We start from the raw sequence: 25859 nt of genomic DNA, 5'->3' as shown, positions 1-25859 counted from the left end.
TAAGTAATAGTGAGTTTAGATACAGGGTATTAGGGAATGATGGTAAATCGGTTGATGAGGTCATAAATCCTCATCGACTGAGATGGTTGGGCCACGTGTTACGTATTCCTGAACACCGATTACCACGACGCGCTATGTTGACTAGTGTAGGGGATGGTTGAAAGAAAGTTAGGGGCGGCCAAACCAAAACGTGGCATCAGTGCTTGAAGTCACTAACTTCTGGTCTTAGCCATTTTGGTAGATGCAAACTACTCGGTTGAAGACGATATGTGACATGGCTCAGAATCAGTCGCAATTGCGTCGGTGTATACATTCTCTGTCTTCTTTTAGACCGTGAGATTAAAATTACTTCATACTTTTGTTTCTATGAAATTATTCTTTCTTCCTGTGTCATATCCCTATATACAATCTTTTATATATAACTATAATTGAATTAACTACTCCTATGAATTTGGTGTTCATCTTGCTGTTTTAATGAGATTAGGCAACTTGGACCGATGCATATATGTGCCTGGTCCTCCGTTGTATCTGAATGACGTTTATAAAGCTTTTTCATCTAACGTGTTCTTGGTTGCTTGATGTCTTGTTTTAACACTATTATGGTTATTTCAAACTCTTCTACTTGTTAGAGAGACCCAGAAAATTACTCGAACAAGCCAATAAGAGCCCTTAATACGCTGAGAAACATCTGGAAATTGGAAAGTCACATGTCACATTTCTGATTGGATTATTACCTATCCAGCTGCTATGTTTAATAGTAGCGTTCCGAAACTTTCCAGAAACCCAAGGCCATATGAAATGCTATAAATACCATAGATCTTCTGTACATAAACTAATTTTGTGATAAAGCGTTCATTGTATATTTCGCACTTTTTCTCTCGTGTTCAAGTTGACATGCCAATTTAGCCTGGGTGTTACTAGAAGAACTTAGGAAACCTAATCAAGCGTTCAATTAAAAGATTTATCAATAGTTTTATTCCAATTTTATATGTAGATGAGAAAGAAGGAAATGGTAGTTCTCTTACTGATCCTTTGGAAACATTAGCGTTAGTTGCTGCTCGCCGAAGTGGAAGTGGTGATGATCACGGTAAGTCCATAATTTTCAATTTATTATTCAAAATCCTAAGATTCCTTAAGCCAAATACATATTGTTACGTTTTACAATTTTATTTGCTACTCAATTCATATTATTTAATTTTTAACACTCTTGACAAATCACTGCATGGACAAAATGTTTTCCATTGTCACGTGAATGAATCAATTTCTCTCCATCAGTTGTAACATTCTTTATAATTAATAAAACGTGTTTTGCAAAGGTTGATTAATAAGCAATAAAAAATTGTTAATCTAAGAAACAGGTTGTGTTTCAAATCTTACTTTTAAGGTGTTCGTGAACCTTCTCAGTTCTCTATTCACAAACTCATTGAGACAGCGTATTAGCTTACAGGACATTGATGCATAAAGTACCAACTCGTGTTATCACATTGAAGATGAAACGGTCACTGATGATTTGGATTCTATCCTTCTCAAATAGAGTAGACTATAAATCTTGAATTAACACAACACACACTTGTTCCTTTTTATTCACTGTCTGCTATCTCAGTGTTTATTGTTGGGACGAAAACATCTTTTGGTAGGATCGATATGAAGCTATTTCTAAAACATAAGTGGAACTCTATACTCTATACTTTCGGTTTGCTGCTTTTAGTCTTACCGCTTTTCAACCTACCTGCCTGGTATGGTAGTACCCTGAGGAACGATTGTTCCAGTCAGTATAGCTCGATTGGTTCATCACGATAGGTAAGCCCGACCACCACGTCAAGGTAGCAGCAACGGTCAGGTGTATTCCCAGTGATTACATATTTCTACACGTTAACAACAGAGATCTTTAAGGATAGTGGGAAGTGTATTAGTTAAATTGATTGGTAGTCAACACCTAGTCTAAGCCATGCTGGTAGATGCAGGCTACTTGGTTGGGATCCGCACGACTATCGTAACCAATGGTTGGAGACTGTAGGTGACATGACTCAGAATCGATCACAATGGCGTAGGTGTATATACTCTTCATCTTCCCTTAAACCTTGAGATTAAAATTGCTTCATAACTTTCTTCCTTACTATACTATATCCTTATATACAACCTATCTTTTATATACTACCACCACTAAATTAACTAGTCCTATGAATCCGGCGTTCATCCTGTTGTGCTGACGAGGTATGGCAACTTGGACCGATGCATATATGTGCCTAGTCCTACGTTGTAACTGACTGACTGACCTAAGGTTTTAACATTATTCCATCTGGTTACTCAAAATTCCTGACCGTCCTAGTTCATACAGAAGCATTGAAATCCTCGCTTTGATAACCCTAATGGATTTACCGATATGATATCTTAATTATAGCCTCTTTAATAAACCATCATCTGTCCTAGACCTTGAAAACAAAAACCCTGATAAAACTAGGTAGTATGCATATATCAATTATTTATTTTGTAACAATTAAATACTTACATTCAAATATACACCATCAAATGTCGACTGAAATGTTTTGCGGCATCTCCCATTATTCTAAGGTCTACCAAGTACGTGGTGACCTACTCAAACTTCTGGGTCACCATGTTCATTTGTTGGCTTAAATTTTCTTGTTTGTTTTAATCAACTAATTTCATTTGCCAACCATGTGTATTTACATGCTTTTGTAAAGTGTTTACAAACTATCACGAACCAAATTACTAGAAACTTAAAAAGTACCACCATGGTGGTTCGTAGCATTTCCTCCTTTAAAAAGGGATATGCTCGGTGTTATCACTCAGAATTGTTCACAGTAGCATCGTTTCATTTACTTCTAATCTTCTCTTATATCCTATCTTTTTTGATTATCATAGGCTTTCTATTCCGCGAATCCTCATTTTCTCGGAGCATTTATGCCTAAAACTTTCTATTATCACAAATACTACTTCTGCTCTTTCAGCATTTTTCTGCGCTATTATGTCGTGGAAACTTAGACTGATGCTTATATACCTAAGTTTCTAAGTTACTCACGATTGACTAAATGCAATAAAAAATAGGTGGCCCAGTATATTGAACAGGCTACCGTCAATTGATGCCTGTCAACACGAAGACAACAAATGTAACAGCAGCCTCTGTATCAATAGGCCTCAACATACACAAAGGAAAAAGCAAGATTCTCAAATACAATACGGAGAACACCAACCCACTCACATTTGATGGCGAAACTCTGGAAGAGGTGGAAACATTCACGTACCTGGGAAGCATCATTGATGAACAAGGAGGATCGGATGCAGATGTAAAGATGAGGATCGGCAAAGCAAGAGCAGCATTTCTACAATTGAAGAAGATATGGACTCAAAACGACTATCAACTAACTTCAAAGTGAGAATCTTCAAAACGAACGTCAAGACAGTTAGTTCTACTGTATGGAGCTGAAACGGAGATCTACTTCAACCATCGTCAACAAGGTGCAAGTATTTATAAATAGTTGTTTACGCAAAATACTCAATATTCACTGACCGGATACTATCAGCAACAGCGTTATATGGAAGAGGACAAACCAGCTTTCAGCTGAAGAGGAAGTTAGGAAAAGACGTTGGAAGTGGATAGGTCACACATTAAGGAAATCACCAATATGCCTCACGACTCAATCCCTTACTTGGAATGCGGAAAGGAAGCGGAAAAGAGGAAGGCCAAGGAACACATTACTTCGGGAATTAGAAGCAAATATGAAAAGGATGAATGTTAACTGGAAAGGATTGACCAGGACAGGGTTGGATGGGCAGTGCTGGTAAGCGGCCCATTCTCCACAAGGGGTAACAGGCATAAGTAAGTAGGTCTGTAATGAGTTACTGGTGGTACAGCGCCTGAAAACTATGTCCAGCAACAAGGTGTTAATTGGTTTGAGCATGAGTAACCCATAAGCTAATTTCCTCCAATCACCTATGACATTTCATGTTCATATTATGTTATTTTATTACATGAAAAATCACTCATCTGATTAATGATTTTGTCTTGGTTTGCTAATTGTCCAGGGATCCTCGTGAGTAGCATTCACTCGGCCATGTTATATCATTGCGTTTCTCTGTCGATTTCTATTGTATTCATCGATTTTAACAATCGAAAATTTTCGTCTAATTAAGTCGGAAAAACCTTCCTTCATAACAACAGGTCTTCTTTTAAGTTTGTAATATCATTGTCTTCCATGAAATTCATATTTGTTGTATTTGTCTACTTTTTCGACAGAAAATGATTCAGTCATCTCACATTCTACAGTTTATTCCAATTCTGATTCACATGTTATTTGTAATTCAAATTCTGGTCGGTTAGTTGCTGTTTCTGTCCCTTATTCACGCCTGTCACCATTATCTTCCACTTTAGGAGGGGGACAAATTTCTCGTTCTGTGACAGGTTTGGTCGCGAATTCTCATTCAATCGTAACAACATCTACCAATTGTTCTTTAATAAATTCTTCGACTACTGTAACACCTGGTACATTGATTAGTCGAGGTGATAATTCTTGGCATGACGTTGGCGTTATCAAGTCGACGAATTATACTGTAACAATGTATTCAGCGTGTACAAATGATGCTGGTGTACATATGGAAGTACGTTTATACAGCCATGACTTATACTTTGAAAAATATCATTATGCAACTTAGGCAATATTTATTTCTGAAAAGTGATAAAATGTAAGTTAATAAACCATCTAGATGACTGAATAACAATAAAGGATAAGGAAAAGCTTACCTCTTCATATAAGTTGTGTATTTAGACCTACGTTCATGAGAATATTATGGGGTAGAGACCCATTATTCATTTTTCTCCATGAATCATAGTTTGTTTATTATGTTGATAAACTACGGTGTGCTTATCTAATAGACCAATGATGTCCATCATACATTGTTTTAGCAATAATAACTCTATGCGGAACGATATCTCACTAGTGGTTAAAGTACGCTGTTTTCAGCTAGTAGTTCCCAGTTTCGAACCCTGTCCCATCTGCTTTGGTTTAGACAGTCAGGTTTTATTTGCAAGCCATCACGCTAAAAAAGTGTGACTTAAAGCCGATTTATTTTATTTATTATTATTTAAACACATAAATATTGGTACAAAAAGCGCCAGATAAATATACGCCTCACAAATCTCATTCGATTTGTGTGAGGGCTGTGATACTGCCCAGGCGCCCAGACTGAAGCAGGTGGTTTTCTTAGGGGGCCACATCCGGAGCCTTTGACCTAAAGGTCTAGTCCACAAGGCAGTGGAGCATCGTGAGGAGATGCCGATTACGTAAATCTGTACTTGGTAAACAAGTTACATTATCATGCTCCTCTTCATAATACTTTCAATATCAGTTGAATAAATATTCTTTACTTGAAACCGTGTATTAACTTCTAATGATTACTGTTCGTGGTAGTAATAAAAAAATCTGTAGTTTTAATCAGCTAGATTGATCAAACAATTCTCTGTTGCACTTCACATGATCAGTATAATTAATACTATAGATGTTAACTTATCACTGTCCATTGAACATAGCACTATCATTACAGTTTGATCCTGCTCTTTGATTGTTGAGTAAATTCACTTTAATAAATGGGAAACAAGCATCCATTCATAAAAACTGATCCATCTGTTTAACAAATGGCATTTGACTGTATTTGTTTGTGTCCGAAATCGTTTTGAGAACACAATTCACGATTTATTGTAATACTTTATATTGTTTAAATAAACAGGCTATCAGTGCATTACAAGGTCCCAATGGGATTGGATCCAATGGGCTAACTACACAGGGTCCTAAATTCCAACTCGCTCCTGGAACAGCCTACAAATTCCGTGTCGCAGGCCTCAATGCTTGTGGTCGAGGTCCCTGGTCAGAGATAAGCGCATTCAAAACCTGTTTACCAGGTTATCCAGGGGCTCCCAGTGCTATAAAAATAACTAAATCGGACAGTGGTGCACATTTAACTTGGGAAGCGCCTCAGAATACAGCGGGGAAGATCACAGAGTATTCTGTCTATTTAGCTGTCAAATCTCAGACTGCAGGACAAGATTCTGCAGAGAGCAAGGTCAGTTATTTCATTGGTGAAGAACATATATTAAGTATTGTGAAAATTTACCTGTAAATCGCTGTTTTCTTCTATACATCAGTAACACTGAGTCCATTAACTTTGCTATCGTAATGGTCACATGATCAATAACCTACGTGAATACTTAAGGTCATTTTCAGAATACCAGAAAACTGAGTAAGTAGTTACACTACAGATGCCTCAGTTCATACATAACTAGGGGAATTTTGGAGAATAGATTGAGTAACGGAATTATAATCGATTGATGTTTATTTATGAACAGTCACTACTTTGTTTACAGTTAGGACTACCGTAAGATATCTATTTAATAAAAATACTCATGAAATCTATCCTCATTAATTCATTAAAGAAAATCTCCCCATATTTTTTCCTGTAAAATGATCAAGTGATTAGAATTTTTAAATTGGAATCAGAATGATTAATGTGGGTGTGTTGATCGTGTTCCTTAAACTTCACAATATCATAAGAGTTTGATAAAGAATAACAATCCATGTAGTAGTTTTGTAACCAACTACTTGCTTCTCGTAAAAGTATCTTCGCAGATGAGAAGTATTCTAAAATTCGAAAAAGTCTGTGTGTTATGATTTCTCTTAATACGACCCAGCTACCATTAGTGCCTAGTATGCTTAAACACTACCTCGTCGTCCCATCATCAGTTTGTGTTGGTTTTACAGTTTTCTTTCCATAACATCTGTAGAGGTTGATTCCTCTTTATTTGACTCTAATAAGTGATATTCCGTTAACTGAGTATTTAAGTAGACTAATTCTCCGTGTGGCACAATGAATTTACTCGAGAATATCCAAAAGCCAGAACAACAGTTGTTGGGATAGTATTTTTTCTTAAAAATTAGTAAAGTCTTGCGCAGGTAAATGAGACGGTATGTTAAAAAAATCCATATTTTTTATGAATGTTAATCGATTGTGGGTAAGTTATTGATTGCCTATGTAAGCAACCAATGAAAGGATAGATAAAGATTGATGTACAGATACTCGTTCAATCGAACTCACACATAGTGGGTCAAATGTTACAGTAAGTCGACAAATAGTGAAAAAATTTTCAATGGGCTTACCGTACATCTACCATGCAGAATATTCGTGTTATTACTTAAAAGAAAAATCAAATTAAGTTAGATCACTATCATGTTCATCATATGAACATTGTTTGATTGGTCATTTTTTAATATCAGATTGATATTAATCCCTATACCGTGAAGTTTATATCAATGAGAAGTAACAAAAATTGATCAAAATTAGCATAATTAAGAAAAACTATGTGAGGTAAGGTAAAGTGAACTGGAGGGTTAACTTTAAGGCTTGTCTAAATTTCTACCGATTGTAATTTTGACTGGAGTCGTATTTATAATTGAATGCTTGAGAAATCTCACACCAACAAATTTATTGTGATGAGGTAAATCCATTCCGTATCATGTGCTTTAATTCTTCAAAATACGTACTGACTTGTATAGGTGCATAAAATGTTTTATAACTGTACTTATTTGCATAACATATATCGCTAGCCTGATCTGTAGCGTTCGCTTAGTTTTCTTATCATATTCACAGTGTGATTGATTGTGATTCCCTTACCTCCCTACTAATTGTTTCTTTCTCCCTCTCCCCATAGGTCGGTTCTACACCATCTGGCATGGCATTTGTTCGTGTATATTGTGGTCAATCACCTTCAGCAACTGTTACTTCTGCAACATTGGCTACTGCTCATTTAGATCTTAGTTCAAAACCTGCTGTGATCTTTCGGATTGCTGCTCGGAATGAAAAAGGATATGGACCGGCAACACAAGTTCGTTGGCTTCAGGATGTATCTAATACACCTTCCTCTGTTGCTGGGATAAACCCTCAATCCATCAATTTCCAAGCAACAAATGCCTCACAACCGATTACTAAGCGTACTCTAAGTTTAGGGTCATCACAAGAAGGGTAAGTCCATTAAAGTTGAACATAACAGCTTATAACTATTGGTTAATTGCTAGTTGGACACGCGTGGTAATACGTAGATGATCCACTGATGGTGAAATCATTTCGGGTAGATTTTGTATTATGGGTTTACTTACCAGGTATCATTGCAAACATATTTGTCGAATGGAAAGGAACATTTGACGTAATCAACAAGGCTCTTGATAGGAATGTTGTCCAACATGTTCATATTTATCAATGAAACATATAGCTAAGCTTTAACAACCATGGAAAGCATTATAAATTAGTAACAATTGGGATTTCTTCTGAATTACCTGATTTAACTTTTCAGGATTCGGAATAGTGTGCTTAAGTACATTGATATCTACATTTTATACGCCTGAAATTTAGTTATTAAACAAGCTAGATACTAATCTAAACGAGAAAGCGACTAACCCTATTATAGTTTGATGCGAAAGTAGCAATAACCATTAATTCATAAGCACGTCATCGATTGAACAATGTCTGGAAATATGGTATCAATAAAAGATCACAAATCAGTCGATGAGGTTGGTAATCTTCAACTGAGATGGTTGGGGCGTGTACGACAGATGCTTAATCATTGTTTGTTGTGTTGTGTGACTGAGCATTAGGGGCGACCAAAGCAAAACATGAGATCAGCGTATAAAGTCATTGACTGTTGATCTGAGTCATGTCGGTAGTTGCTGACTTGGGATCAGCTTGATTATCATAACCAATAGTTGGATACGTTAGGTGACGTCTCTCAAAATGGCTCAGTGGCGCAAGTACATGTACCATACTCAATGTTGGGTCCTAGTATTCCCTCATACTTTTCCGTCTTTTCGTAATATATTCTTAATGTTCAGTCTTCAGCATTGCTACCACATTATTTCGATTTCTTTGCCACTCATCGTATCGTATTAATGAGGTATGTAGGGAGTTAGTGCAGTCCCAGCACGAGCCCTAAGCGTTAATGACGACTGACTGATCTCATCACAATTGATTGATCACTGGGTGGTGATCAATGTCATGCGTGTCAAGTCCTTCTTAGTGATGGTCGAATGCTATCAATCAAGTTGCAATGTGTTGTATCCCCTGGCGAATTATGAATCATAAATCTGAGGTCCATTTATGGACAGATGTAATACGCCTATTCCTATTGGATAGTTGTTAAATAAATGACCTAAATCTGAGGTCTATTTATGGACAAATACAATATGCCCATTCCCTATTGGATAGTTGTTAAATAAGTGACCTAATCGTTTCCGTGTTCCTCTTATCATAACCTTTATTTTGACCTTGGAACTATTATTATTGATTACTTTCCCCCTAGCTACAGCCACATTGGCCAATTACTGTACAAATGTTATTTTTCTATTTTTGATATATGTGGTCTGTTTGGTTAGTATATATAACCCAGTATGCTTGTAAATAATGATTCATATTGCTGAGGCTGTTATTTGTGTTTTGGACTTAACGGCTTGGCTAGGCAGATAGGAAGGACCGAATAGCACCCAAGACTGCTCGTACGTATTTTCTGTATCATTGGACATATACATATATATTAAGAGGCCAGAAATCTATACGTTATAACACAATGTGGCCACTAGTCTAGGTGGCTCGACATTGCGTGCACTATATACTGAGATAAGATGATGGTTGGAGGTGGTCAACAGGAAACCCTGGACCCGGGTTTTGTGCTACTCGGCACTCGTCAGCAAGGTGTACCCGTAATCTTTAGGGGACTGGTGCTCCCTAATGGATTCGATTCCGTGTCACCCAACTTCACAGTCAGAGACGTTACCACTGAGCTATTCGGGCCGTGACACGGGATCGATTCCATCAGTCTCCTAAAGATTACAGGTACACCTTGCTGACGAGTGCCAAGTAGCACAAAACCCGGGTCCAGTGTTTCCTGTTGACCGCCTCCAACCACCAATTGACTGATCTGTTTAATAATAAACCTTTAGTCTAAATAAAATGAGGTTATGTTCTACATATGATATTTCTAATCATTTGAATAATTAAGTCTCGTTTATGTAATAGTTTTCTGTGATAATTTTGTACAATCTACTTTTTTTTCTACAAATCATTATTTCCAGAGCTTTTACAACACCAGTCAAGCGATTAAAATCAGATGATCAATTATAGCTGCGTTTGTTGTTCATCAACATGATTTTCTTCAAGATCAACTGCACATTCCTTCTTTTTTCATCTCTTGGAATTGGTGTGCAAGTATGGTTGTTGTTGTTTTTTTAGTTACTACTATACAAAATCTATCCCACTGCCGTTTTTGTTTGCATTTCTAAGATTGTTTACTTTCTATTGTTTCGTATTTGTTATTCCGAAGCACTAAACACTCCACAGTATAGTGTTTCAACTACTAATGATAAATTATTTTTTCATCAATTTATTCAAGCATTAAAAACTGTTGTTGCTGCTGCTGCTGAAAAAGGAGAAGGTACATGTACATATACAAATCTATCTATCTATTTATTTTACTTTAAAACATTGATTTGCTTATTTTTGTGGATTCATGTTTTTTTTGTTTTCCATCGACCACCCCTTATCTCCCTCCGTCCGACATTTTGTACAATTGTTTATTTATTTCCTCTTAATTATTCTATGTGTATACTTATTCAATTGCATGGTTTTTCTATTTATTTATTCATTCAACTAGTTTGGGTTACCGTTTAATACATAGTCATTTTCATTATTGTCCCATATGTGCATAAACACAAGAATTGTAACTCAAATATATATATACATACGGACATAGCTTATTACTCATTACTGTTGGTTTCAAAAAAGTTTGTATACGTTTATGTTTAGTTTCATATTGTGTACAGTTTTGATTGATTGTGTTTGTTTATTTGGTTATGTCTTTTGTTCAGTTAACGATAAAAAACAGTTTATCTTATTTGTACAGATTAAGTATTCAATGAATGTCATTATCTTCTTCTTCTTCAGTGTTGTTTTTGAAAACATCAAATTTCAGCTAAGTTCTCATATTTTCTACAACCATGAATAACTAACCTCTCTGGTGTTTTATTTTAAGAGGGATAGAACAGTTTTCACCTACTGTCCTCGACAAAACTCATCACATCCTTCAGTGGACTGTAACTCACTGTTCGACGTCACATTCCGAAGTACACTACTTACAAACACCTTTGTGAGTAGCATCAACCGAGATATTAATATTGACCGTAATCCCATTAGTTCATCACGACTTAACAATAGCGAAATGTAACACCCTGTTGGCTGATGACCATAATCTGTTTTGAGTTAGGTTCTTCAGTGGTTATTATATATTTGATTAACCAAGAGGGTTCATAATCAGGCATTCATGACTAGTCAGATTAGTAGGAGTCTTGGTCTTATCTACCTACTGTTAAATTTGCTATCTTATTCCAACCGGTACAATATTCTGGGCTTTTTTAAACTTCAAACAGCACTATATTTCCACCAAATAACGACATTGAAAATGGGCGCTGAAAAATCCTTTATAACGATAAGTTAGTGCTTCAGTTTGTATACATGCAAATTTAGGTTGACATACTTTCACCTTACATCTGATTATCTACTTTTAGTTTGAACACGGACCATTGCTACCATTCATTCAATGTTGCACAGACGATCCTGACATGTCACTAATGATGAAATCACAAACCTTTAATCATTACATCATTGGTGCAAGCTAGGCAGCTACTACCGTCAGTTACAGTTACCACTGATGCCTGTCCGGAGATTAAATTTCGATATTTCAATGTCAGGCGGACTGAAGCTAAGCGACTTTCTGCTCTAGGTGCTGTTGTGTTATCTCCAATCTGCTCGTATTGTTTGAAAAGCTACGTTACACTTCCGAGCGCAGGAGTTGCAAAGCGATATAATATATCGCGGTAGAATTCGTGGTGACCATTACACTATAACCTGCAGCAAGAGCCGGTTCCTCGATGGCAGTGTTTTGGGAGAAGACTACAGCTATTTGATTCTTCTGTAGTTTTGAGAATAGCTTCCACAAAAGTTCGGAATATGTTGCTAAGCCGCCGTGGTGTTCATACAGCTGTTAACGCTCTTGATCTTTGTCCTATCATAAGCTTATTAAAGTTGGCCTCTAAGAAAAATAGGCGTAACGTTTACAAAAGGTAATGATCAGAAAAATGGATACGTATGGTATACAACCTGGGAAGAAATTCCGTTTTTTTCTGGTGACCATTGAGTCTGCTTGGTGTTGTAACGTATGAAAATAGTGATATCACGCAACTGTGAATTTCTGCATTTGACGTGCATGAACACAATGGACCATCGCTTACGGAGTTAAACGGGAGGGGGATAGATGATTTCAGAAAGAAAGGATATCGGGAGTGCCTCAAGTGATGTCGATAGTCCACTATGTTTTTTCGGGTCATTATGTTCGTTGAAATGTCGAATTTTGAATACCCATTGGGTTCTTTTGTAGAATTATCTACCGCTCACGGTGGGATCAGAATCCTTATAATTCCTGTGTACCAACTTATATCATGTCTTTTTTATGACACCCAAATATTTAGTTTGCACATTTGTTAATTCGATAAGCATTTTCGGGGTTTGGTGGAAATGTCGGGGCTACAGTGATTGATTCTAAACCAAATTTCAAATGATAACTTCCAATCATCCAGCAGTTCTATTGAAAGAAGTGTAACTGATTTTCAGCTTGTATTGCTTAGTTAGATTAAATAAATATATTCCAAAAAAGAATTATATGAAAAATCCAAGTGTGATGATCTAGTAGTATTTACAAAATTTGTGCTAAAAATAGTAAACTATTCTGATTCACTGTTTGTCTCTTCTGGATCCACTTCTTTACCTTGATGTGATCGTTTGGCTTTTGGCAACCTGTTATTGTTTGATGAATCTTTTCTTTTTTTCTTTAGTTGTTTCTGCTTTTCTTTGATACGTAGGTTCTGAAACAAGTTGAATAAAAACTGGAATCAATTTCGGTGTGAAACGTAAGGTGTGACGGGGTTCGAACTTTTGACTTAGTGGTTGAACACTTAACTCTGATCATAAAGCCACTGTTTTAATTTTGATAGTATAATTTAATCACTGGTTTTCTAACATTACACATAGAAAGTAGGTATTACAGACACTGTCCGAACTAGATGGAGTACTCTAAAACCAGGCAACTGGCATGACGTACAAGAATAGTTCAACTGGCCACTACCTATATTTCATTTGTTCATTAGTCGCCGTCAATCTGAATAAGAGGTTAATATCGGGTCTTCAACTCATTAAAGTTGACAATGCCACAACTTAACTCAAGGAAAGAAAGACCGGTTGGTTTTGCTGGATTATTTTCCGAGGTCGTTAGGCAGTTTGTTTTTTATTTATTTGAACACATAAATATCGGTACAAATAGGTACCAAATACATAAGCGCCACACAAGTCACTTGATATATGTGTGGGCTGTGATATTACCCAGGTGCCCAGACCGAAGCAAGTGATTTAAAAGTTAAATTAGATAAGATATTAGTATGAGTTTTGAAGTGAGACGTTATCCAATCAAACTGCTTATGATCTTTCACTTTAGAACAGAAGTCTTCATATGATGTCCATGGATTAGCCTAACCAATACACATTCGTTCTAGGCCCTGGTTAATGATTATTAAAAAAACTATGAAAGACCCAAAACTATACACTATATATATATATATATATATATATATATATATATATATATATATACTGTGAACCACTAACTCACCGCTCGAGCTTCTTTGTCAGCTTGTATTACTTGTTGTCTTAACTGTGAATCCAAGCAATCTGTTCCGGGCCAAGGTAGCTGAGGAATTCTTTCGTTCAAAGCTGATTCTATAGCTTTCAAACGTGTAACTGAATAAGGAGTAACAAATGTAATAGCACGTCCGTGTCGTCCAGCACGAGCAGTTCTTCCTACTCGATGTATATAAGCTTTTGCAGAATCAGACCACGATGGCCGACGTGGGACATCGTAATTAATAACAAGATCAACATCTGGAAAGTCTAATCCCCTTAATGAAAGTGTTTTTTAAGAAGCAGGAAAGTAAGATAGACGTTTAGTGTATTTCGCTTTTTATTATTTAACTACAAAATTCAAAAAAATAGTGAAAACCAAAGACAACAAAGACTTTAAAAATCTTGCCCTGTGGCTAATTCTGTCCAATCTCTAGTCAAACAGTAGGGGTTTACGTAATTGAGCGCGTCCGATTATCATTGTCTGAGTGTCAGCTGGCTGTACTTCAATATGTTTACCAAAACTTCAGATGACTTTAACTAACGTAAGCCATTTGTATCACAGATCATATTTCAGTCTGACTATTACAGAACTCACGAAATAGTTCGGTTAGTGATAATTTATAACTGAAACATTTTCATTGAATGTAAAAGACATGTAGGTGTTAGTATTCGATGAAACGTATCTTCGAACCAATGGTTGTGTATGCTGAAATCGTCAAAGGAGCAACCCTGAACGTCGGATTGAAGTGCGATGTACCAGTAGAAAATAGTTGATGGGGTTATAAATCAAGGTTATAAAAAAACTTACCTATACTATGCCATTTTATCTTACTATGGTTAACATTAATGTCAACCGAAGTCTTATATGAAGATGAAGACTTCTATATTGACTTCTGTAAGTTGACTTTATCAATTGGTGAAGACCATAAGTGTTTGACAATGAATAGAGTAATATTTACACAACACAAAAAGAAAATGATATTGGTTGTTGTCACTTAATGATTGATTCGCACATACTGAAATCTCTTAAGAATCATAATTTTCGGCTTAGGTCTCTCTTATAACAAAGACAATGAATGTCTAACAATTAATATAGTGTCACCTCATAATACACTAGTACATTAACTTGATTAGTTACAACTTTTAACAACAAAAAGGTAAAATAAAACAACTGTCCAAAAAACCCAACTTAAATGTTATTTAAAAAAGTACAGTAACATAACTCCCACTAAATTTGTAATACTAGATAACGAAGATACATGTGTTGTCATGAAATGCATTTTTGAACATTCATTCTATGATTGAGGACAAAAGTTGTGAACAAATAAACTACAAAGGGGCACCATATATATATATGCGCCACACAAATCTCATTTGATTTGTGTGAGAGCTGTGATGCTGCCCAGGTGCTCAAACTGAAGCAGGTGGTTCTCTTAGGGGGATACACCCGGAGCCTTTGACCTAAAGATCTGATCCACAAGGCAGTGGAGCATGGTGGGGAGATGCAGTCCCATGGTAGCCGGTGACCAACGATTGATTCCGTGTCCACCAACCTGGCTAAAGCGCCGGATATTCGCTTTTCGTCCTCTCAAATTCGTAAACAACATCCCCGCCACGAAAAGGCAGTGAGTAGGACTTCCCTGGTAGAGGCTATATACGCGTGGTCATGTGAGAGCGGACTCTCCCCACTCTCTGCCGTACCAGGGCATTTCGGAGCAATAGTCTTAAGAGAGATTTTTCAAGACTGTAAGGTACAAATAAGTATGAAGACGTATCTGTGTATATTCAATCTAGTTTGCAATAGAAGGTAAAATTGTGTAGACTTTTTGTAAACTAGTTGGAATCCTAGTAACCTTAAAGAGACTATCGAACAAAGACAAAATATATTTGTAGTGTATAAAAAACTGGTTTTCTGAGTTACGAAATGATTTATTTCAAGTTTTTTGGGCTATACTGTTGAAGTTAGGAAAATTAGTCGTAAATATAGATAATCCAAATTATTCATTTTTATCATTAAGATCATTTCGTTAAACCATCCGTTTGATCAAGGGAAATAAAATCAATTCTAATATTGATCAAAAGTAGTGTCCTAGCCCCCAAATGCCCTGGTACGACCGACAGTGGGGAGAGTCCGCTCTCCCTCTCGAAATGCTCACATGGCCACGCGTATACAGTCTCTGCCAGGGAAGTCCTACTCACCGTCTTCTTGTCACATTACTGTTGCTTACGAAATTGAGAGAACGAAAAGCGAATATCCGGTTCTTTAACCGGGTTGGTGGACACAGAAAGTCCACCTAGGGGAGTTGGAAAACCCTGATTCCAAACCAATGGTGCACATGGGCTCCAGTATCCTGAGGAAACAAATGGCGTATGAACCAATTATTTGGTCACCGGCTACCATGGGACTGCATCTCCCCACCATGCTCCACTGCCTTGTGGATCAGATCTTTAGGTCAAAGGCTCCGGGTGTGGCCCCTTAAGAAAACCACCTGCCTCAGTTTGGGCACCTGGGCAGTATCACAGACCTCACACAAATCAAATGAGATTTGTGTGGCGCATGTATATCTGGTGCCCTTTTGTACCAATATTTGTGTTTAAATAAATAAATAAAAGTTAACTGAAGAAAAACAATATCAAAAGGAAAATTAAAAAAAAGAAACTTATGGTGAACTCACCTGGAGGCCAGATCAGTAGCTACAAGTATTGAAACACGACCTGTACGGAAATCGAATAAAGATGACTGACGTTTATCTTGCTGCATAACACCATTAAGTGGGGCAGAAGCAGCACTAATTACATCGGCCAAACTTTTAAGCATTGCCACTATACGAAATGATTCTCTCCATGTGCTTGTAAATATAATCGATCGGCTTTTGTCTGCGCTCTAGAATATGTGTACAGACATACAGAAATAGTGACGTAATATGATGATTTGTTTCCACTTAAGCTTTTAAAAAAACCATTGTCATCATTACTTGGTCTAAAACATTTACTAATTTATTAGAAAGTAAAAATAGTTATTCCGTTACAGTGACCAGCTAGTAAATTCTGGAAAAATTTTGACAACTCACTTCTTATTGAAGTGTGTGCTTATGTTGTTGAGAAAGACAAAGAAAGCTTCACGATTAAACTATCAAGATCATGGGAAAAGCGGATATAAAATCCTATAAATATTCACCACCATCTCAGAGTGATGATGTATCAGTCATCATTACCTGGGATTTGGAAAAAAAGTTCCTATATGAATAATCAACTATGTTGGTTGTTAAGACAGTGCTAGGGAGGAGTGGTTGGTAGCAAAACCAAGAGACACAAGGAGTAGAGTCAATGATGAACAAGATGATCTTGAAGTGAACATATCATTGACACATTTTAGACATACTAATTGTGAATTAACATCACTCCGTGAGGACCCTAAAAAGCTCAGTTGATCCATGAGCGTGACTGCAGAACCTACATGAAACAACTTACACTTGACTTTTTGCTGAGTAGTTGTTTTTGTAGTTCTCGCATCGTACGTTTAAAATTGGAGACCTGAGGTAAATGTGTAAGATTTTTGGAGGTAATCCTCTCGTATTTTTCTTGGGGAGATCCAGAAAACTCGAGAAAACAGCCAAAAGAAGCTCTGAAAACACTGAGAAGGATCTTCTCGAATTAGAATTCACTAGAAGTTTTGCCAGAAACGTCTAGAAAGTGGAAAGTCACATGCTGAGTTTCTTATTGGATGATTACTTATACTACTACTGTGTTTAGTAGCATTCCAAAATTTTCTGGAAACTCAAGGACATCTAACATACTATAAAAACTCTAGATTTTCTGTACATGCGTTTTCTTCCATATTTTGCGCCTTTTCTCTCGTGTTCAAGTTGCGGTGTAGATTTAACTTGGGGGTTACTAGAAGAGCTTAGGGACTAAATCTAGCATTCAGTTAGAAGACCTATCACTTTTTCCTTTAGTCTACAGGAAAAACAGAGATAGTAATGTATGAGGGAAACTACCCCACTACTACAATACTGTACAGTCACCAGTATGATTTTATTTTTGAGTCTCAAATTTTTCACATTTAATTAAATTTCTTTTCAATCGGGGTATCTCGGGAGAGGGTTGGGGGGGGGAACATGTGTTTTGGTCAATTGATCGATTGAGTTGTCACGATAAGCGAACCTGAATACTGTGTCAACTTATCAGAAATGCAGATAGCAAAAGTGCTTGCTGATAAAACATATTTTGCTGATGCTATCAATTCAGAATAGTTATAAATTTGCTAAAGTTGTAGAACTTTCGAGCGAAAAAACCAAAAGCAGAATGCTGTAGATTCAGAGACTAATCAGAATTAAATGGATTTAGGACAGTGTTAGATAATCTGAGCTACATCAGTTATTCTGCCATCACCAAGAGTGCAAAATTTAAGGAGTCAAGCTACAAAGTTTGTAGACCATTCCAAATTACATTCGATATTATGATTTGGTAGTTTTATATTGTGGTTGTATACTAAATGTCCTTACTACATAATTTTAAAAAAAATCCACATTAGTAAAAAATAAACAGTACATGAAAATATCGAAGGTCGACACAGACCACACCTGGGTTGATAGATACTTATTATTTGGCTAGCTGACTCACATACAGTCGTCTTTAAGTCTCTCTATGAAGCCATTATTGGGTCAAAAGAAAGGATTTTATCTTCAAGAACTTTTGAACAGTAAAGAATAATCGAATTCCAAAGAATAGAAATAATTACAATAATGTTAAAAAAAGAGCTAACCTTAGATGATAATAGTAAATATATAAGGTAAAAATCCTTTTCTTTATCCGGAATAAAAACAAATGCATGATCTAACTTGTCAACTTTGCTATATTTTGAACTGACTTCAAGTATAACTGGTGACTTGGTGCATACCTTTCGTATTTTATCAACCTGGAAATTAATAAGGATTACAAGACGACAACTTACATTCTGTGTCATGGTAGCTGAATATAAGAAGGTTTGTTTATTGGGATGCAACTTTGTTATTATAAAAGCCAACTGTTGTTCAAAAGTATCCTCCAACATTTGGTCAGCTTCATCAAGTACAAAGTACCTAACGTGATTTAAGCGCAATTCTTTTGTATTTTCAAGATGATAAACTACTCGGCCAGGTGTTCCAACAATTACGTGGAATTTAAGTCTTTTTAAATCACGAACTTGATCTTCGACATGTTGGCCACCTACCAAACACACCACCTTCAAACCAAATTTATCACCTAGTTCCATAAAAAGACACTTGACTTGAAGAGCTAATTCCCTTGTTGGAGTCAGTATCAATGCAAAATTATGTCTAGGCTTTGAGAGTAGATCTTGCAATATCGGTATGGCAAAGGCGGCAGTTTTCCCAGATCCAGTTTCTGCAAGCCCCACTATGTCTTTTTTACGAAGAGCAGCCGGAATAGCTTTCAGCTGTATTTCAGACGGTTTCACCCAACCAAGAGTTGAAATAACATCACATATTTCATTGCAAACACCCTGGAAATTTATGATTATGTATAGCTTTTAAAACCTACTAGTTCCTTGAAACTTTTAGAAGACATATTTTGAGCTTCTGAATGTCAAACTGAATGGTGTAGAACCTTTAGGATAAAGAGAATGTGACAAATTGAAGGTCATTATTGAATAATGTAAAAAATCTGGCCTATTGAAACACTAGCAAGTCTTCGCAAATGAGCTGAAAAAACCAAGGGGGGAGTAGATTCATTTTTACAGTGGAAGTTTGTTTATATAACAACTTACTTATAAGATTTTACACTAGAATTATTCACTATTTCCATGTAGTAATCTAAACGAGATTGAAGGTGGATGTTTAGCCCCAAAACTTAATCGATGAGTACATTGATTTATCAAGGAAATTTAAAGAACCCTGGTTTTAGATGAGGTGAGCATATGTTCTACAATCCCTCAAGCAATAAATATTCTATGAACTTATCTTACAATCCGTTTACTATGAGTACACTCCACGACCAGTGGATTGTGTTTCAATTAGAACAATCAGAGTTGGGTACCTACCAGCTTTAATTTTGGCGTTTAGCCAATTATATATATATATATATATATATATATATATATATATATATATATATATATATTACATGAACTGACTAATGTGCTATTTAGAAAAGTGTGATAACATAGGTCAGTGCACTTAGCACAAGGTTTTAAACACTTGATTTGGGCCTATGGAGAGTGACTTAAAGTGTAGTACTGTGGTACGGTAACTTGAACTAATGCACACGTGTCAAATCCTACGTTGCGTATGATTGACTTAAGTGTAGTTAGAAACAACTGTACAGCTAATTTGAGCAGGAGTGAGGTTATATTGTAAGGTCAAGAATTTACTGGTAAGGGCAGTTAAAACAATTTTGACAAGCGAAGATTGCTGGTGTATGAGTAGGTTGAGCGAAAGCCAGAGGTTGTCAAACTAGTATATGGCATCAATTCTCATTGTTTTGTGTGGCGCATATATATCTGGTGCCCCCTTGTACCAATATTTGTGTTTAAATAAATAGAATAACAAAACTGACTGCTGGACGGAATCGGAGAGGCAGGTGTACACTACCTAGTTCAGGTTGGTATGATTTTCTTAACTGGTGATTTAAGACTTTGAGTGACATGGCTAAAAATCTTTCGCAATGATGTAGATGCATTCATTCTTTGTCATCCCTTGGATCCCCCTACATTTGTAAAATTACTGTCAGTTTAAGAGGTAGACTGAAATAAACTACAGACTTTTTCTACGTAAGCATACATCTGTCTCTTACATGATTTACTTTATTGTACTGAAGGAAGTGGCTTTAATCGTGACAACAACCTTAAGTCCATTATTTTAAAATTCACTCAGCCGAGATGTTAAGGACAACTGGAAGCTGGCAAACATCACTTTAATCCTTAGAGAAGACCAACGCAAAGATTTTTGCCGGCTAGCAACTCTCTTCTCAATACCTTTAGAGGTTATGGAATCTCTGGTTTAAAAACGGCCTACATAACTAGTTACTACATATAAATTTCTTTTCGCTCTAACAGTGCGACTTCAAGAATTACGCCTGTAACCCAATCTGACGACTGTGGTAGATAAACGGACCACCATCCCTGATCTGAAGGGGAAGGTGAGCGTAGTATACTTTGATTTCGTTGGAACTTCGGACAGGATCGATAAAATTCCTTGTCAGATAGATAGACTTTAGGTTACCATTAATAGACTGGCTTGAATCATTTTAGAATAAATTGACCATTCCCTCAGGTTACAGAGTCTTAGCAGGATCATACTCTTCCTGAGACCGCTTTTCTGTTTGACTTACATAATTGACTCTTCTCAGCAAACATCCTCCATGATATTAATTCTTCCAGACGATGTTGGTCTCAAAAGAGTTTGCAACCAGGGTGATAAGTTGGCACTTCAGTAGGGTCTGATCCGACTCCAAAGTTGGGCTTACCTTTAACACTGAGGTGTAAAGACGTCCAACTGGGAAATGTTGTAAACTACACATGTAATTTAAAAGATTCTCCCTTAGGTGTGCCCCAGACGGAAAGGGTAAGAATACTCTGAGATGTATCCAAACCCCAGCCATGAAATCAGTTCGAGGACTGAGACTCGAACCTTCTGAGGAACACCTCAAGCCACGGGATCCTTACTAATTAGAGCCTAGGGCACTTTTGATTGGCATATAACATCCCAGACACTTCTAGGCACCATATAAAATACCCTCTCAGGCCTAGGCTCAACATAAACCTTGGCGGCAATAGCCAGACACTCGGAGTACAACACATTCCACTCCTTCCGGGTACTGAGGTCTCAGAATCCTCCATCTACTGAGGTGATCTAAGCAATTTTCCAGGAGTCCTGCATGGTGAAATTTGATATCTTCTGAGGAACTCACAACAGTATTTTATGAAAACTTACAAATATTTAACTTCTGTTTTACATATGCCGATGTACAGATTTGGGAGCATTGTTGATAGACCGTTACTAAATACAGAATGCCATCAAGTAAAAGCTTTTTTGCTACCCTAACAACCTTTAGAACAAATTTGATAGTGGTTATCAAGATTACGAAAAATATCATTCAAGACGAACAAATTAACTATACACAAACATACGATTCGTCAACACTAGAGCGACATGATTTTTGGACAGCTACAGATCACATTGGCTATCCCAGCCCCATTACTATAGAGAAAGCCGGTCAGATACTTATCACTAACAAATTATTTGTTCAAATATGCTTATTTGTTATCTATTATGCCTAAGATTTGCACTTATACAGATATCAAAAACATGTAAAAATGACATGTGACTCTGCGGGCGAACTGGTTACGTTTAAAACTTGTCGAAGATGCCAATACTTACCCTACTATCGCACCATGACGTATGGGCGTCCGCAAACGAAATTCTGCCAAGATCTCAAGGTCTATGTTCATTCACAATCTTGCTTTGAAAAAAGAAGACCAAAAGATTGCCCAGATTTCGATATCATCAGTAGATTCTCTTTTCTAACTAAACTTATAACCTGCAAGTGCTATCTTCCGTAATTGACGAGCAAAATTGTCACCAGCTGTTTGATCCAAATAGTTTCAAATGGTTCTAGATGAAAAAGAATAAGTTTTCGCTTAACGGGTTTCCGTATCTAGTAACAGTGGATCACTGATGCTTCCAGATAGCAATCTAGGTTAATTTAACGATAAAAGAGAAAAACCATTAGTAAATCATGGTGAGATGCTGTCCTTAGTCCTTAAGTATACGCAAGTTTTCTCTTGAGAAGTCTCTCGGATCAGCTCAGCCGGTGGCGAATTCCAGAATTTGACTACTCCTAAAGGTGAAAGATGTGGCTACAGCCCATTCCATTATGTTGCGTCTCTAGTTTCTGGATGTTGCTACTAGGATTTGTATCGAGACTGAGCTTAGGTAGGTGTTTAAAGGGATTCACAGAAGTCTTTACGATCCTATAACTCATTGGGAGGTCACATAGAGGGGGACTGGAGCGGTAAACAAATCCACAAAGTCAATGTTTCTGTAGGTCTTTGACGTTGATGCTGGCCTCAAACGTTTCACTGGATGCACCCTAGATGAAAGGAAACGGTCACACATCCTCACCAGAGCACTAAGGGTACGTTGTGCTGATCATTCCTTACAACTCCCAGCCAGCTCAGAATAAACGCTTCTAAATATATGGACAGTTTTCTCAATATATCTTCGAAACCCTTCACTTCTTACTTCTGATCTGATCGGATTGACATGCTTCGATTACAAAGTATTAAGTCTAATGGTGTTGTCAAATTCCAACTAATTGTGGCATCTTTAGTGGTGTGCTCAACCTGATGTGGTACACCAAGCAATAAACCCTAGGTCTGTTCTTTGCTTTGACATCCCACGTAACCAGTTAGTTATTATTGATTTTATATTTCCGGATATTTGTATTTTATGTGTATGTGTATCTTATCTTCATTAAAAACTGAGCAGATACCTACTTATTTACTTACACCTGTTACTCCCAATGGACCATAGGTCACCGATCAGCATTCTCCAACCCACTCTGTCCTAAGCCTTCCTTTCTAGTTCTATCCAATTGTTATTCATTCTTCTCATATCTGTCACCATTTCTCAGCGTAATGTGCCCTATGGTCTTCTTCTTCTCCTTTGGTCTTGAGGGTTCCAAGTGAGCTGCTTAATATTAAGACCCTTCCGCCTCCCACCCCTCAACGCATACCATTGTGGCCCGATAGCATCGAAGCCTGATTCTGTGACGCGGAAGATAACTTCTATGTGCGCAACTTTTGGCAGTAGTGAAGGCACTAGTGTGAGAATTTACGAGGCACGACACACCAAGTATGCCTACTAGTGATGTTTCTGAACCTTACGATACTTTATAGGTTATCTTTAAAAGTGGAGATCTAACCCACCGACAAAGTTTAGACCAGACTTCCCACAGCATGGAGTTGGAACAAGGCTTAACATCAAATGACACAAAATGACGTTGCAGATCCGTAAGGCCAGTGAAATGTAACTGGGCCCTAGTCAAGCTATTCGACAGTCGAATCAGTGAATATACAACAGTCAACCAATCATTGTCAAGTTCAAGTTTAACCAACACGCATCAATTTGACACATATCACGGACTGGCCCAAGCGACGGTGGTCGCGCTCTTCTTTGTACCTATTCTTACTAATATATTTCTGTAATGACGTCCTCGTATTATATCGTCTTCAAAGCAGGCATAGTAACTTGGCGCGATGAAGAGGTAAGTAAATGCTGGCCGCGTGGTGTGCACTCAACGTTGTTTGGATGGTCACACTATTCCTATCTTACTCGAGTAGTCCCCTAATCATTCGATACACATCTACTTTACTGACATACACTAGTTCTATTGTTGTTGGGAAATGAAGAAATGATGGTTATTTCCAACTCCGGTTTATGGTTTTAGAAGATTACAGTCATAGAATCTGAAGTCTTCACCAATACACATAGACCTTATCCGGAAAAAGTACATTAAGACCTCAGTTGAGTTAATCAAAAAGTTTGTTCATAGACGAGAACCTCTGTTTGACAAGGTGAAATACTGTTGAAAACAGGGTATGTGAATGGTACGGAGTGAGTAAATATAACATACAAAAGAAGCTAAATGCATATTTGAACAATACTTCCTGAGGCAGGTACCACTGCTGTTGTTATAACAAAATAAGGTGATAAACTACATAACATTAGGTAATTATTACAAAGAATATGCATTGATTCCTCGGCAGTTAGTAAAAATACTGCTGAAAACCCGGCAATAGAGTGCTGCCCAAGAAAAACAGAAATATCTCTAAAGCGAGCAGTCAGACGTCTAAAACAATAAACTTTCCTAACACTCAGGAAATCAAGTGCTCATCTCAGCAGATATAGATTCAGTCAATCCAGCCAAATGGAATCATTCAAAGGGACGATCGCCAGTTATTCAGGAGCAAGAATTCAAAATGATGAATAAAACAGAAGTAAAAAATCTTACGGTATTGTGGTAAATATCCAATACACTTACTATACAATTTAATATTCTTCGTTGTGTTTAAACCCATCTTAATAATGCAAGACGATCTCATACTGCGTACTTCAAGTTTGAGTTCTTGATTATGTCTTGTTAAAGTTTAAAACTTATTGGAATTGATTCTATTTCGTTATATCAGTTCAAATTCGCATCTAGCGTCGCAATTCAAGTAGATTCAAGTAATTTGGGGAAACTGCCCATCAATATGCCATCTAGGGAAATGGAAGATTATTCAGAACGCTTTGATGTTTGGTGTTTGTCATATAACTTCTGGAAAGATATCATCAGCTCGTTAGAGAAGTCTGTAGTTTCTTAAAGGACCCTGAATATCATGACAAACTTATCCTACCTTCATTCCAAAAACTAAAGAGATTGCTAATAGATTATTACAAAGTAATATCATTTAAAACACGTAAAAGAGCATGGTTAAACAAAATAGTTCATTCTTCGAACCAGACTATTAGAGATTTCATACTAAAGCTTTGAACACAAGCTTCTAAGTGCAATTTTGTTAAAGAGCTGCATATTAAATTTTGTGACCGCCTGACTCTAAATCGGTGAAGCAGCTCATTAAAATTCTCTTCAGCACTTTTTAGACCGCTGAAGACTTCTGTTTTATTGATGAGGACGTTAAAAATGAGCCGCATGATGCAGTTACGAGACAACGTGAAGATTAATTATCTTCCATAACGTAGAAACCTTGTAGTGGTACCGTGATCTCCGGTTTGGCCGTATGGTCGAAAACTGCGTTGTTTATCGATTGAACGGGCTTCGCTGAGTTTGTTCGTCAAAACTGTGGAGTACAGAGGGTTCTTCATTGATGTCGCTGCGTCAGGTTTGTCGTCAGCGTGCTCACCACTTTAGTGGCCCGACATCTGACCCCAATCATATCGTATGAATGATAGTTATCAGATGTTGGCTGTCGAAATATACATCCTGGCTACTCTCTCGTCCTAACTCGCATTAGTGTATAATGAAATTAAATAAGTTAAATACGAGAATGGATTTTCGAGTACATGTATTTTGGACAT

General features: G+C 37.0%; 2 protein-coding genes across 2 annotated transcripts in view; one reads left to right on the top strand and one right to left on the bottom strand.

Moving 5' to 3' along the window:
* Nucleotides 1-11025, top strand: part of Smp_090450 — a gene marked incomplete at its 5' end in the record, with an annotated part of 29081 nt that extends 18056 nt beyond the window's left edge. Inside the window, 5 exons of the mRNA XM_018791518.1 lie at nucleotides 995-1087; nucleotides 4391-4617; nucleotides 5743-6075; nucleotides 7718-8028; nucleotides 10128-11025. Of these exons, the coding sequence (XP_018645326.1) occupies nucleotides 995-1087; nucleotides 4391-4617; nucleotides 5743-6075; nucleotides 7718-8028; nucleotides 10128-10176 (1013 nt within the window). The 3' untranslated portion in view covers nucleotides 10177-11025. The remainder of the gene's footprint in view (nucleotides 1-994; nucleotides 1088-4390; nucleotides 4618-5742; nucleotides 6076-7717; nucleotides 8029-10127) is intronic.
* Nucleotides 11026-12702: 1677 nt separating this feature from the next.
* Smp_090440 (DEAD box ATP-dependent RNA helicase, putative) lies at nucleotides 12703-22205 on the bottom strand. Its single transcript, XM_018791517.1, has 7 exons — nucleotides 22158-22205; nucleotides 19321-19386; nucleotides 18734-19282; nucleotides 18545-18697; nucleotides 16455-16663; nucleotides 13769-14054; nucleotides 12703-12968 (listed from the first exon to the last, which is right to left on the bottom strand). Exons 2-7 carry the CDS (start codon nucleotides 19345-19347, stop codon nucleotides 12828-12830), a joined length of 1365 nt encoding a protein of 454 aa, XP_018645325.1. The 5' UTR covers nucleotides 19348-19386; nucleotides 22158-22205; the 3' UTR covers nucleotides 12703-12827.
* Between the last annotated feature and the right edge of the window lie 3654 nt (nucleotides 22206-25859).

The sequence above is a fragment of the Schistosoma mansoni genome, assembly GCF_000237925.1.
Source record: "Schistosoma mansoni, WGS project CABG00000000 data, chromosome 2 unplaced supercontig 0193, strain Puerto Rico, whole genome shotgun sequence".
NCBI classification, from domain to species: domain Eukaryota; kingdom Metazoa; phylum Platyhelminthes; class Trematoda; order Strigeidida; family Schistosomatidae; genus Schistosoma; species Schistosoma mansoni.
This window is presented reverse-complemented; position numbering and strand designations above follow the sequence as displayed.

Coding starts and splice junctions, on each gene's coding strand:
- Smp_090440 (XM_018791517.1), bottom strand. CDS start 19,347: ATGTCTTCTAAAAGTTTCAAGGAACTA. Junction 18,698..18,733: donor CAGCTACCATGACACAGAAT/GTAAGTTGTCGT, acceptor ATTAATTTCCAG/GTTGATAAAATACGAAAGGT. Junction 12,969..13,768: donor CTGACAAAGAAGCTCGAGCG/GTGAGTTAGTGG, acceptor AACTTGTTTCAG/AACCTACGTATCAAAGAAAA.